Source organism: Fukomys damarensis, unplaced genomic scaffold (assembly GCF_012274545.1).
Source record: "Fukomys damarensis isolate Sample0158 unplaced genomic scaffold, DMR_v1.0_HiC HiC_scaffold_12, whole genome shotgun sequence".
Classification (NCBI taxonomy): Eukaryota; Metazoa; Chordata; class Mammalia; order Rodentia; family Bathyergidae; genus Fukomys; species Fukomys damarensis.
Genome location: NW_022900924.1, coordinates 51564519 through 51576852, shown reverse-complemented (window position 1 = coordinate 51576852; position 12334 = coordinate 51564519). Strand labels below are relative to the sequence as shown.

The following is a 12334-nucleotide window of genomic DNA, read 5'->3' as shown; positions in this document are numbered from 1 at the left end:
CCCACCCCCCACGTTGAGAGGCCTCTGTCAAATGTGTTCTCTGCAGATGAACGTCAGGGAACTTCTCACGCAGCCAGCTCTCTCCCTGGTGACAGAGAGGGGCCTGGGGCCGAGCATGGAGCCCACACCGCAGCCCCTGCCTCCTCCTCTTCGCTCCCCAGGCCCTGCCCTCCTCCCACTGCTCGGCAGCGAGGTGACAGTGTGGGTGGCTGCTGGCAGGGCTGTGTCCATGGAAACCGAGCGCTGTGGAGGAGCGGAGTCAGGTGCCTCCTGACCCGCGCTGCAGGTCCGCTCTACCCGGGTCTGGTCCTGGCCCACCAGTGACTTCTCTCCTCCTTTCGTCTCCACATGGGGGCTCTCAGAAGTTGTGTTGCCCCCCACCTTCAGAGACATCCAGTATCCGGCACTGAAGTCTCTCCACCCACGGTTTCTGCTGTGGCCCAGCCCTGATCACCTGTACCCTGTGTGGCCACAGTGGGCATCTGGCTGGCTTTCCTGCTTCTGCTCCTCTCTTGGTCTGTCATCTCCTCCTCTGCTGACATCTTGGGATCTCCCAGAACAGAAACCACGATCCACGTAATGTCCTACAGGTCAGTATGACCTGAACCCTCACTACCTCTGCTTTATTCCCTATAATACCTTCTGCATGTACTCTGCTCTGGCCACACTGACCTGCCTTCGCTACCCTACCCTGCTCCTACTTCAGGGCCTTTGCACTTGTGGTTTCTCCTTCCTGGACTGCTCTTCTTTCAGCTCACCCCTCCTCCAATTCTCCATGCAAGCAACTTTTTCCTCCTCCCTCTGAAGACTTTTCTGACTGCTGGGTTTGAGACTACAGCCCATTTTAACCCCATGCCAGGCTTCTTGTGCCCCTTTCCTGCAAGTTTTTAGATCATTCTCTGGCATTCTACTTCTTTCTTTCTTGTTTTTCTTTTTCCCTTCCCTCTTCCCTCTTTCTTTCTTTCTCCCCTTTCCTTCCTTTATCCCTTTTTCTCTTTCTCTTTCTTCCTTCCTCTCTTTTTCCTGCCTTCCTTCACTCGTCCTTCTGCCTTCCCTTCTTTCCTTCCTCCCCCTCCCCTCTCTTCCCTCCTTATTTCCTTTCTTTTCTCTTCTTCCTCCTTCCCTCCCTCCCTCCTTCCCTCCCTCCTCCTCTCCTTGCCCTGCTCTCGTGTGACAGGAGCTCCTCTAGGGCAGGGCCTCCCCTGCGTGCTCACTGCCGCAGCCCCAGGGCCCGAGGGGGTTGGCACAGATGGATGCACAGCCGCCTCCGTGGAGCGAGTGAGGAGCCTGGGACGCAGCCCAGGCTCATGGCTCTAGGCCGCTCCTCGCTTCGGTGACTCCCCTCCCCAGTGCTCCTTTCTAGTCCTCAGTTGCACAGCATTTCCCTAGGTCTGTAGATTTTGAGACCACAGATCGCAAGCTTTCTCTGCCAGCCCCCACTTTCTGGGTGCCAAGTGCCCTTGGGCCAGTGGATCTGGGCCGGGCGGCAACTCTGGATGCAGGTTCCCCTCGCTGCCCTTTCGATCCAGGTATGCGGGATGCAGGCCAGCCTGGCCTTTCTTTGTGCCACTTCGTATTGTACAGATGTGTTCTTCGGACCCTGCTCCCGGTGTTCATCTCCGGGCAGTTTGCCCTGGCCATGCATCTGTGCTTAGTTTTCAGCTGCTTCTCAGCACTGAACCTTCCTGTGCCCCACTCCTGACCTTCCACTCCCTCACATCTGCTGGCTCTGCTGCCATTCCAGCTCTGGCCACAATAGAGGCAAAGCTTGCAACCAAACTGCTATTTCTGTATCTACCAGGAACTTTCTGTTGTCTTACTTGATTTTTTTTTCCCATTTAAATCAACTGTTTAGTCCAAAGGCAGATACCAGGATATGACTCTGTTTCTCTCTAATTGCCGTCTGCTGACTTCAAATGTACTCATGAAACCTGCCCGCTCCTTCTTACCAATGCAATCCAGAATCCAGCCGACCGTGCCATCTCCTCCGCAGGCCAGCACCCGGAAGTCTGGAGTATCACGGAAAAAGTTCAGGCTGCAAAGAGAAGGAAGGCCACCGTGGCCTCGTTACTGGGCCGTGGCTGACATCAGATGCACGCTGAGTCAGTCTCCCTGCTCCCCAGGGGGTAAGACCTTGACTCTTTGGGGAGTTGAGAAGGTCACTTAATGTTCTGAATCCAGAAGTCACTATGTGTGCCACAGAGTGTGAGAAAAGTCCCAGGAAGCCAACCCTGTCTTTGACCCCCTTCAGGTTCTCCTGACTGCTGTCTGTGCCACTTCTCCTGTGCACAGGATTCACGGAAGTAGCTGGGTCCTCACTTCACTCTTCTGTGGGCACAGAGCTAAGTGGGGCCTGCATCCTGCTGCCCCCAGGAGCCGGAGCCCTTTGGACTGGGCTCTCTACCTGGGTGCCATCAACTTCCAGGGGACTTGTGCGTAGAATTCAGAGGGCCATGAACTCAAGGGAGAAAAATTACATTCATGTGTTCCTTAAGCATCTGCTGAAGTCTAGGATTTCCTTCACACTCTGAGTGTGGGCAACAAATCACAGAGCTATGAACCGTCCTGTGACTTCCTCAGCAGTTAAAATCACAGGTAATGTTTTATGACACTTGTGGCATGCATTGAGTTCTCCCTTTTTTGTTCATCACTTTTGATTTCACAGTAGTTATTAGACTATGAATATTGCTAAATAATGTGTTGGTAAAGTATGTACATTTCCATATTGCAAATTTGTTTTTAAATGTTTTGATAGCTTTTTTCTTTTTGGCATTGGGGATCAAACTCAGGACCTTTCCCTTGTGAGGCAGGTGGTGGAACCACTGAGCGAAATCCCCGGCCCCTTGATAACTATTTCTAAACCTAATTCATTTCCCCAGTTATCTGTCAGGTCACCAAAGGGGTCTGTGGCACACAAAGGTGAAGAATCCCTGCTTTAGAACTAACTGCCCTGTGGTGCCCTTGGGGGTGGACTGGGGAAGCTGAAGGTTGAGGCCGCCCCTGTGCCCAGGCTGGTGGCCTGAGAAGACCCCCAGGGCTCCCTGAGTCGCCACCTGATGCCTGTGTAGGCAAATCAGATTCACTTCCCTCTTTTCCACTTCTCTGACAGTGAACTCCCTGTCTGATCACAGACGGACAAGCACATCAGAGACACTCAGGATCCACCCGCCCCGGAAGCCAGGACCAGTTTGTCAGACACAGTAATGACAATTTAGGATAAAGCTGAACTAGAGGACTGCGTGTAAGTACAGAAATAGCCTCCAGGCGTTTGTGGGCTGCTGCTTGGGCACAAGGCTGTGCTATCCAGCAGTAATTGGCAGTCACGGGGACCATGACAGCAACCGCAGCAGACTAGGTGGGCCCTGTTGTGAGGTTCATCTTACAGGTAAATCATGGCAGGAGTACTGGTATTCACCTATCTTTCTCTTTGTAACAGGGTTTGTAATGCCACTGCTATAAATAGCAGAATTGTGTCAGACAGCTGAAGACGAGGAGGACAGATTCTGTTTTTAGAATTCTTACTAAACCGGCCCCTGGGGAATCCAGAAGACAAACGACCCTTAAGAGGGGATTAAATTTCGTCCACACGCGGGGAGAGCACAGGCCGAGACTGACCAGCAGATGGCGCTACAGCAGACTCCGCCAACCTAGTCTTCCGCGCCTCCCACCTTTGCTGGAGGGACGTCGCATTACAGGGACGCTCTCTCCTCTGAGGGACCATGAAGACAGCAGCTCACACAGCTTTGCCAAGAAGACCAAATAAGTCACCAGCCCCCCACAATCAAATACATAGTATATGCAGTTTTCCCTTCTCACAAAATCAACAAGTTTTTGAGTGGACAAGGTACAGGGGCCACTCCTCAATCAGCTGTGAGGATGTGTTCCCCAGCATCTCCAGAAGGAGTCAGCGTGGGATGTGAGACAGAGGAGAGCAAGGGTGTCAGATGGCTGGGGAAATGAGTCCAGAGATGAGACTCTCTTCAGAGACTAAAGAGGAGAGGGAGGAGGAGGAGGAGGATCATACCCTGGAGTAGGTCCCCCATTGTCCAAGTTGAAAACCTGTTTGGGGTTGAGCAGGTAGTGGAATTTCCGAAGAATTCTATGGGCAGAAAGGAAGGGAAAGTGAAGTCACATGAGGGCAAACACTTTTCCGCATTTCCCCAGCGCTGGGACAGTGCATTCGTGAAACCGAGAGAGGAGACCTGTACGCAGATTCTGATATCCTCAGCCCCTGCTCATCTAAGACTGTGGCCCCCACCCTAGAAGCCACATCCCTGCAGGGGACGGGGTAGAGAAGCCCAGAGGACAGGCGCTTCTTGCACAGACACCTGGTGCCCAACGCCATTGTGGTCTGTGCCATGGGATCCTGCCTCTCGTGCACTGTCCCAAGGCTTCGGAGAACTGCGGAGAGGACCCTGCATCCCAGCTCCTAGGGCGAATGCAGGGGAGGCAGGCCTGGGGCTGAGAAGCAACGGCCGCCTCTGGGCTCCAGCGCAGGAGGGGTGTCCTGCCCCCTGGACTCAGGTAGTTCTTACTTTATCCTTATTTCTTCTTTGTTTTAAAGGCAGGATTTTAGATGAGCAAATGTGTCATCGGCTTGTTACTCTGGGACAGACTTGGGAGGCAGGATTGCTTTGGCCCTTTTGTCCCTCTCTCCTCACTCTGCTTAGTGGTCTCTATAGCTTCTTCACGGATGAGGTGGGTGTTCCACCTGCTTGGGATTGGGGACGGGCCAGGAGGTCCCAAGCAGTGAGTACCATCACGCCTCTTAAACCAAGGCATTGGAGGCTAAGAAGGAACCAGCTTCTCGGAAGTCCCCCGGAGCCTTGGCAGTGGCTCATGTGACAGTCCCTGGGCTAATTCTAATTCTTAAAATAAAATGAGCAGAAACATTATCTCATTTTACAAAGAAAGAAATGGAGGCACGAGGTCATTAAGCTACTTGGGCTGGGTGGTGCTAGGATGGGAGCCCGGGTCTCCATCTCCATAGTTACAGAGTTCACTCTCTGTGGTCCAGGGGTACGAGGGGTCTGGGTCCCTCTGCTGTGTAAAGGAAGAGAACATACCTTTCTCCTTGTCTCCCTCCGCTCTTCGGGTTCACCAAGACCAGCAGCGGGTGGGTCCCCGGGGTGGGGATGATCTTATACTTAAAGGGAAAAGAGAAAGAAATGAGTTCTGCTTTGTTCAGTGAGAGGGAGCTCAGAGAGACGACGCCGAGACAGAACCAGAGAGGTGGATGAAAGCAGGCCCAGGCATGGAGGAGAGGCGATCAGGGAGGTGGGTCTTGGTCCGCTGGCTGAGTTTTTCGAGGGGCAAAGCAGCTGAGTGTTTCCAGCTCAAGTGGCCTTTACAGAGTGTTCACGGCAATGAGGGTTGGAGGCTGGGGTCAGAGATGGGGCAATGGCACTGTAGCTTCAAATCATTCAACAAGGGTGTGGCATGGTGCCCGCAGCACAAGGTCAAATTGTGTGAGGGACACAACTTAATACACTCTTAGAAGTTAGGGCCGTGTGGTCATACACACGAATACGTTTACGTTCATGGAGCGAAAAGTCACTTCCGCCCTCGCCTCTTCCACATCCGTATTTCCAGACCCAATTTTCCTCCTGAGTTCCGGGCCCCACACTTCTCCCTGCCTCGCGGGTGCCCTGCAGCTGGATGGCTGAGCCACAGGGCCGAGTGAACCTGTCCCGATCTGACTCCTCTTCCCTTCCCTTGAGACACATCCTCTCTCCTGGGGGCCTGAGTGTATTCAGCCACGCATCCAGGGAAGATCCTGGCCTGCCGAGCCCTGGCCTGCAAAGTTCCTTTCGGAGTCTCTGCCTCTGGGGCTCTTTGCCCCAGGGAAGCCCTGTCTGCTGCCTCCTTGAGTGTGGTGACCTCTCAGGGCTGCCGCTGCCACTTTAATGATACCTCACTGAACAGAGGAGAAAGTCTGGACCTCTGGTGCCCAGGCCCACTCAGTCTAGCCCGGTCCTACTGCGGTCACCTCCTCCTAACCCTCTGCTGACTTCGTACGCTCCAGTGACTGTGTTCCTGAATTCCCTCCCGTGTGTCTGCTCGCACTGGTCTCCTCTTCTTTCCTGACACGCTCACTTTTTTCGATGTAACCTCTTCGAAAAAACAAAAACAGAAACAAAAGAAAAACTCAAAACAACTTCTCCTCTTCAGGGCCCCATTTGGGTGCCATCTCCTCTATGAAGTTCCCCTGGATCTGTGCCACTAAAACACATGGGCTTGGAACTGATAGCATCTTCGGGAGTGTCTTTGGTTGCTCAAATGTGTTTGTTTTTGTCTTGTTTTTAATTGCTCAGATGACATCTCAAGGCATTGACCGGATTTTAAATGTAGCAGGCGCAGGGCGAGGGTGTGCATGGCTCTAGCTCTCCTACATAAGAGCCAGGAGTGGGCACTCAGTAAAAACCTGTGGATTCAGCTGAATAAAAGCGGGACAGATGCGAGTCTGGTCCATAAGCAGCATCTGTTGCCCGCCTTACCAGATCTCAAACCCAAAGAATGCCTGATGTAAACAACTGGTGCTCCTGCGTTGGTGTGTGTGAGTGTGAGTGCGTGTTCCATTTCACTCGCTGTCCCTGTAGATGTTCAGCACTTTCTCACCTATTCACGCCCCCCCATCATTATGTCTTATGTTTAATTTTCACCAAAACACACCAATCTGCGAGCTCTCAGTTAATCCCAAAGCTACTCTGGGAGGCGGGCAGGGTACAGGATCCCTGTGCCCTTTTTCCAAACAAGGAGACCAAGGCTCTAAGGAAGAGGAGGAGGCTGGGTTTCCTGCCTCCTTTTCTAGAACTCTGTACCTCACCAGGCTGCCCTTCCTGGAACTTAAATTCACACTTAAGGATGAAGAACTTTTCAGATCTGGTTAGCTCTGTCTTGACACACTAGATTCTAGAGCCAGCGCGGCAGTCTTGGGAAACCAATCGTTTACTCTTAGGCCACACTTTTGTTATTGTTTGGGAGGTTTGCATATCGAAGTTTTATGTAACTTGCTCCTAACGAGGTGACAAAGCCAATTGACCAGCAGTGGGATCAGCCAACCTCCCTTCTCACCACTTGCCTACAGTGTGGCAGTCAAAGGTAACTCCAGAGGCCGGGAATAAAGTGTCCTCCTGTGTGACAGAATCGATCAGATGAGAAAGCACATGTTGAGACACATTTCTTTTGAACCCAAACCCCATCCTCTCTCCGCAGCCTTGGACCCCCTCCGGATGAGCGCCCGGACCACGGGCTCGTGAGGTACCTGCATTACAAGGTCACCCTTGGCTGTAGTGCTGCTGCTGTCGGACCTCCCACCTTGCCTGTCCTGTGAGGAGAGAGGAAAGACAACCGTCTTTTGGAGGAAAAAACAAAACAAAGACACACGACCCAAAACCCAAACCCAAACAAAACAAAAGTCTGACATGTGGGAAAGGCTCAGATAAAACCAAATGGCTAATATCAGGAGAGATTAGAAGGCTGGCAGAGTGGGAGGAGGTTTTCAAAGCGAGATTTTGGGTCTCAAAAACAGAGTGTGCCTGCTGTGCATTTCTGCAGGACTCCTCCGGCTCTGTCACCCCTCGTGGTGACTTTAACCTCCAGACGTGGGCAAGGGACATTGTGGGATGGTACTGAAATGGGCAGAAATCTGCTTTGCTGATCGGGAAGCTTGAATTGCGAGAACGAGGCCTTACACTTGGCCCCTCTTCTTGCTTCATCTCATGATACGACATTGGTCGTTCTTAATTGTGTTCCTCCAGTGTGCAGCACTTATTTTACGGAGGCTGATGTAGCAGCCGATAAAATGCTTCAATCTAAATTGTACCTTTGGGTGCATTTTTGTGCATGTATTCAGCTGCCTCTTCAATGCACACTCATGTGCATACCGCACTGGTTTTGCTTGACCTTTTTAATTTTATACAGCTGGAATCAGAGTATCCCTTTTAAAAAAGCCCACCTTCTTTGTTTAGTGTTATATCTTATATCTTTGTGATTCTCTGCTTTCACATCTAAGCATAGTTTGTTTTTTCCTACTGCAACATAGTATTATTACTGTTAGGGAGATTGTGTATTTCCTTCTTGGTAGATATTGGCAGATAGCTTTTAAAGGTGTGGTTTTTCTTAGATTTTTGAGATGAATTAAGTAGCTAGTTGAGGTTGGGAGAATAGAATCAGTGGGACTTGGCAATATTTTTATAAGATGGCAAGAGAAGAGAGGTGCTTGTTTGAAAGAGCAGTCAAGGCAGGAGATAGGAAACGTTTCAGGTGGGGATAAAAGGAGTTAAATTTGGATTCTTTTGTTTACAACTAGGGCCGAGACACTGCAGTAGGTTGGTAGTGGGGAGAGAGGCTTGGAGTCACCGAGTCGCTCAGAGGTGCTGTGGAGGTCCTGCCTGAGGTCAGCCTGCCAGATGCTCTGAACCAGTGCGCTTCCTGGATGGGTCACTTGGAACCAGAAGCTGGAACCTCTGCCTCAGGGTCTTGTCACCTCTGGCTGATGCAGCCTCTTTCAAACCAAACCCTATGAGCTGTTGGGGAAGCCCTGGGAGGGATGTGATGGTCTAAACACTGCTGCCATCTAAACTGTGAACCCAGAGAAGCCAGGGCCCGGGCGGGGGCAGGCACACTCACCCGGGGGATGGGGCATATCGAGGTGGGCAGCAGAATATGGTCTCGGAGCTCCCCACCATCGCACAAGGTGGATAATTCACATTTGCGGTGAAACTAGAGGAGGAAATGGAGGTGCGAATGAGCAGAGGTGATCCAGGAAGCCTCAGGCATTAGGGTCCAGAGGTTTGCTGGGGAGGCCAGCTGTCTATGCCCCCCAAATCCTGAGGCACCGCTGGCTCTCGCAGGACTGCCGAGTGTGTGTGTGTGTGTGTGTGTGTGTGTGTGTGTGTGTGTGCATGTGCATTGCTAGGGTGCCCCATCTGCTGCGGGCCAACAAAGGAGACCAAGAGCTGCCCTTGGCTACGGGAGCCGAGTGGTCACGAGCAGGCCGGTGGCCCTTCGGTGTGGCACCCCATGTTGGTCTCAGAGCTCCCTCCTCGGATGTCTGTCAGGAGGGAGCGAACTCAAGGCAGCCGCAGCCAGACTCCGAGACCCAGCCTGTGCATTTGGAGAGCTCTACAGTCTTTTCTGAGGCTGATACCTGGCCTGGGACAAGACGGGGCCTTAAATTGGCTTTGGCAGGCAGGCAGGGCAGCTTATTGGCAGCTATCCCGAGTGCTGTGGACTCCTATGCTGTGGCTGATGGCAGCAGGCCCAGGGCTCTGGCCAGGCAGTGAGGGTGGGGGCTATAGACAGTGCGACCTCAGGGCAGGTGCCTATCCCTCCAGTGTCTTAAAGAGCAGGCGCTCCAGAGCCTATCCCTCCACTGCTCTGTCAGTGCCCCTGGCCCCAGAGGACGCCCAGACAAAGACAATCATGGTTCAGCCTGCCGTTCTCAGCCGCCTGGCCAGACAGTGTTCTTGGTAGTGTCACAGAAGTGTCCCTGCCCTGCTCTGGGGCGGGTCTCTCTCTGGTGCACTGTTAGATGGGGACCTCCCAGCCTTGCTCCCCTGGCTCTGCTCTCGCTCTCTGGCAGGATGTCCACTGCTCCTGAGCTGCAGCTTGCGCAAAAACCCACACCAGGAAGATGCAGGGCTGCCCTGGGCACCAACCCACCGTCATCCGGCACCACACGCAGTGCCGCGCGGTGACACTCTGGTAGCACTTGATACTTTTGTGGCACCGGTCACACTTGACGGAGGAGTTCCCTTCCACCCACGCGTGCTGCATCACCTGCGGGAGGGAAGCGGAGGATACCAGGGAAGGCAGCAGAACCAAGCCCTCCGGCCCTGGGCTACAAAAGGTCTGGCAGGAGCCCGGAGCGGGAGGGCCAGAGTGGGTGGTACCCTACTTAGTGTCCTCTCTGCCTAACCAGTGGAGTGATAATCAAGGTGGGTTCAGAGCCTCTTTGCTTGAATTCTGAACCGCTGTTCCCCCTAGCAGACAAGCCACTGAGCAGCACCTCCTCTGGCCGTCCAGCTGCCTGTCCTTGCAGAACTCCCTGTGGAGTGATGGGTGCTTCTGGAAGTCAGCTCAATGAGTGGGGCAGGGAGGGCTTGGGCTGCAGACAGACTTGGCTGGGGTCACTGATCTTATACTTCCCAGCTGGGTGACCTCTGGCCAGTTCCCGGGCCTCTCTGAGTCTTGGATCCCTGCTGTGTGGAAGTTAGCATGCAAAGTGCCCTGTCCGGGGTGGCTGGGAGGCAGCAATGCAGCAACACACTTGGGCGCAGCTCTCCCTGGAGCAGCCCCCACGCTTGGAGGCACTGTTGGGCAACTCCAGTCCCTCTCCTCAGCCTTCGCTGTCCAGTAAACCCCCCAGGGATTTTCTAGATGTTCTAGTGCCCACCCCACACTCCGGAGCAATTAGAGTCCCTGCAGGTGGCACCAGTGGCGGCCAGGGGATGGCACCACAGGCGCGCTTCAGATGCACGGCCAAGGTTCAGAAGCACTGTTGGAGGAGGTTAGACAAAAGTCCGAAGAACTCAGTGAGGGGCCTGTGGACACCTTTCACACTTGCATTCTGGAGAGCTGGTTGTATCAACTCCCTGGCCAGGAAATGCCACCAGTTCAGGAACTCAGGAAGCAGGCTGTGTACCCTCCATGTGAGGGTTGCTGGCAGGAGCCTGGAGACCTCTGCTGGGAGCCACTGCTCTCAGTTCCCCGCCCCTGCAACTCAGGAGACCTTTTTAAAAATTTCTACCAAAGTACCTGAATGGCAGCAGGAAGTGGCTGTGGACCCCTTGTAGGAGGAGGCACAATTTATAAAAACATGAAATGATTTGCATAACACTATCTGTGCTTGCGGTACCTATGAAGAAATGTTTTAAATTACTTAGCAATTAAGTTGTGAGACGTCTCCCACCTGGGGAAGTTTTTTTGTAAAAATAATTGCTTCAAAAGACGTGTCCCATTTGCCTTCTGCCACAAGCCACTGAGGGCACAGAGGACTCATTTGACATCTACGTGGTCACGGTGAATTTGGCCTCAGATGATGATTATAACCTTTTTGAGGAGGGAAACACCTGAGGCTTTCGGGAGGATAAGGACTGGCCCTAGGTTCCAAGACTGCAAGTGGCCAAGACCCATGACCGGGTCTTCTGACTCCAGCCCAGGACTGTTTTCTCCAGCTTCCCTGGGACAGGAAGGTGAGGGACCCGGCTTGTCTCTATGCTCAGAAAGTTAAGCGTGCCCTGCTAGCTCTCCGTGCCCTCCCTCTGCTCTGTGTGCAGGCGGCCCGAGTGCAGGCACAGAACGGGAGCCCAGGAGGTGCACTGCGTGTGCTGGTGGAAGGCATGGGCATGGAAGGGGTGTGGGCGGGGCGGCGCAGGTGGAGTCGACAACAGGCCATGCGGGGTCCGTGGGGCATGCACGCGAGTCCTCAGGGGTCCCTCTTTCTCGGGAGGCTTCCCACAGGGTGGCAGGGCTGGTACCTCTCACCTGCTGACTCAGACTCCTTGATGGAATCTTCCCTGTGCAGCAATAATGCAGAGTGCCAGTCCCCTCATTTTAAGGACGGCTATTTCTACACCTGCGAATGGCACCACTGAATGGCCAGGATAGAACCTGGGGGCCGTTCTCTACCTCTTTCCTCCTTCATCCTCAGCATCCGTATCACCAGTGCTGCTGGTGTCTCCAGATTACTTCTCAAGCTCTCCCTTCACCTCCTGCCTGAGCCTGGGGTTCTCAGGCTGGCTCAGGAGGCGCTCAGCAGAAACCCAGTTACGATCACACTACAGTGGGTGAGGACAGACCCAGTTCAGGTGGGCCCTCAGGGTGGCACCACCTTCTGCTTTAAATACTGGTGGAATTTCTCTCCCTCTATTTTTGTCCTACTCCATGCTCAGATCAATTTGCCTAATTTGCAGACAGATCATCTCTCCTGTTCAGAAGCTCTCCGGTGAGTCCCACGTGTGCTCAGGAAACTCCTTTCCAGTTTCTCCACTGACCTCGTGAGATGTCTCCAGGTCACTCACTGCGTTCTGAGCACATCTCCTGCCTCTTTCCTTTAAGCATCCTTTGTCCCAGCCATATCAAAGTAAGTACGGACCCTGGAACGAGATAAATCTCCATGCCTTTACAGCCCGGGGAACCTTCTACCCGGAGTGCCTTGTCCTCCTTGTTGCCACATGAAATCCTTCTGATGTGGCTCAAGGTACAACTCAAACGCCACCTTCTTTGTGAAACTTGCTGTGGTTTCTCCACGGTGCCTCAACTCAGTTCTGTACAGCCCTATCACGACAGCAGGCATCTCACTACTTTGAGCTCTGCTCACGGACCTGTG

General features: G+C 53.3%; 2 protein-coding genes across 9 annotated transcripts in view; one reads left to right on the top strand and one right to left on the bottom strand.

Annotated features, from left to right (window-relative positions):
• LOC104862312 overlaps positions 1-5094 on the top strand; it is a 7265-nt gene extending 2171 nt beyond the window's left edge. For 2 of the 6 annotated variants that reach the window (XR_004516844.1, XR_004516841.1), the window contains exons 2-5: positions 47-590; positions 1856-2595; positions 3110-3241; positions 3437-5094. Coding sequence is in view for 1 of the 6 variants with exons in the window: in XM_010624201.2 (XP_010622503.1) it covers positions 47-274 (228 nt within the window). In the remaining 5 variants the exon portion in view is untranslated. Of the gene's footprint in view, positions 1-46; positions 951-1130; positions 1530-1855; positions 2596-3109; positions 3242-3436 lie in introns of those variants that run through there. The other 4 variants (XR_004516843.1, XR_004516842.1, XR_004516845.1 and 1 more) reach the window with 4 other exon arrangements.
• The window catches only part of Dgkg (diacylglycerol kinase gamma), a 179116-nt gene that overhangs the window by 93399 nt on the left and 73383 nt on the right, over positions 1-12334 (bottom strand). Inside the window, exons 12-17 of one of the 3 annotated variants that reach the window (XM_010624203.3) lie at positions 9667-9783; positions 8632-8724; positions 7265-7327; positions 5067-5146; positions 4025-4099; positions 1950-2035 (exon numbers count right to left, since the gene is read on the bottom strand). In XM_010624203.3, the coding sequence (XP_010622505.1) occupies positions 1950-2035; positions 4025-4099; positions 5067-5146; positions 7265-7327; positions 8632-8724; positions 9667-9783 (514 nt within the window). The remainder of the gene's footprint in view (positions 1-1949; positions 2036-4024; positions 4100-5066; positions 5147-7264; positions 7328-8631; positions 8725-9666; positions 9784-12334) is intronic. The other 2 variants (XM_033762586.1, XM_033762585.1) reach the window with 2 other exon arrangements.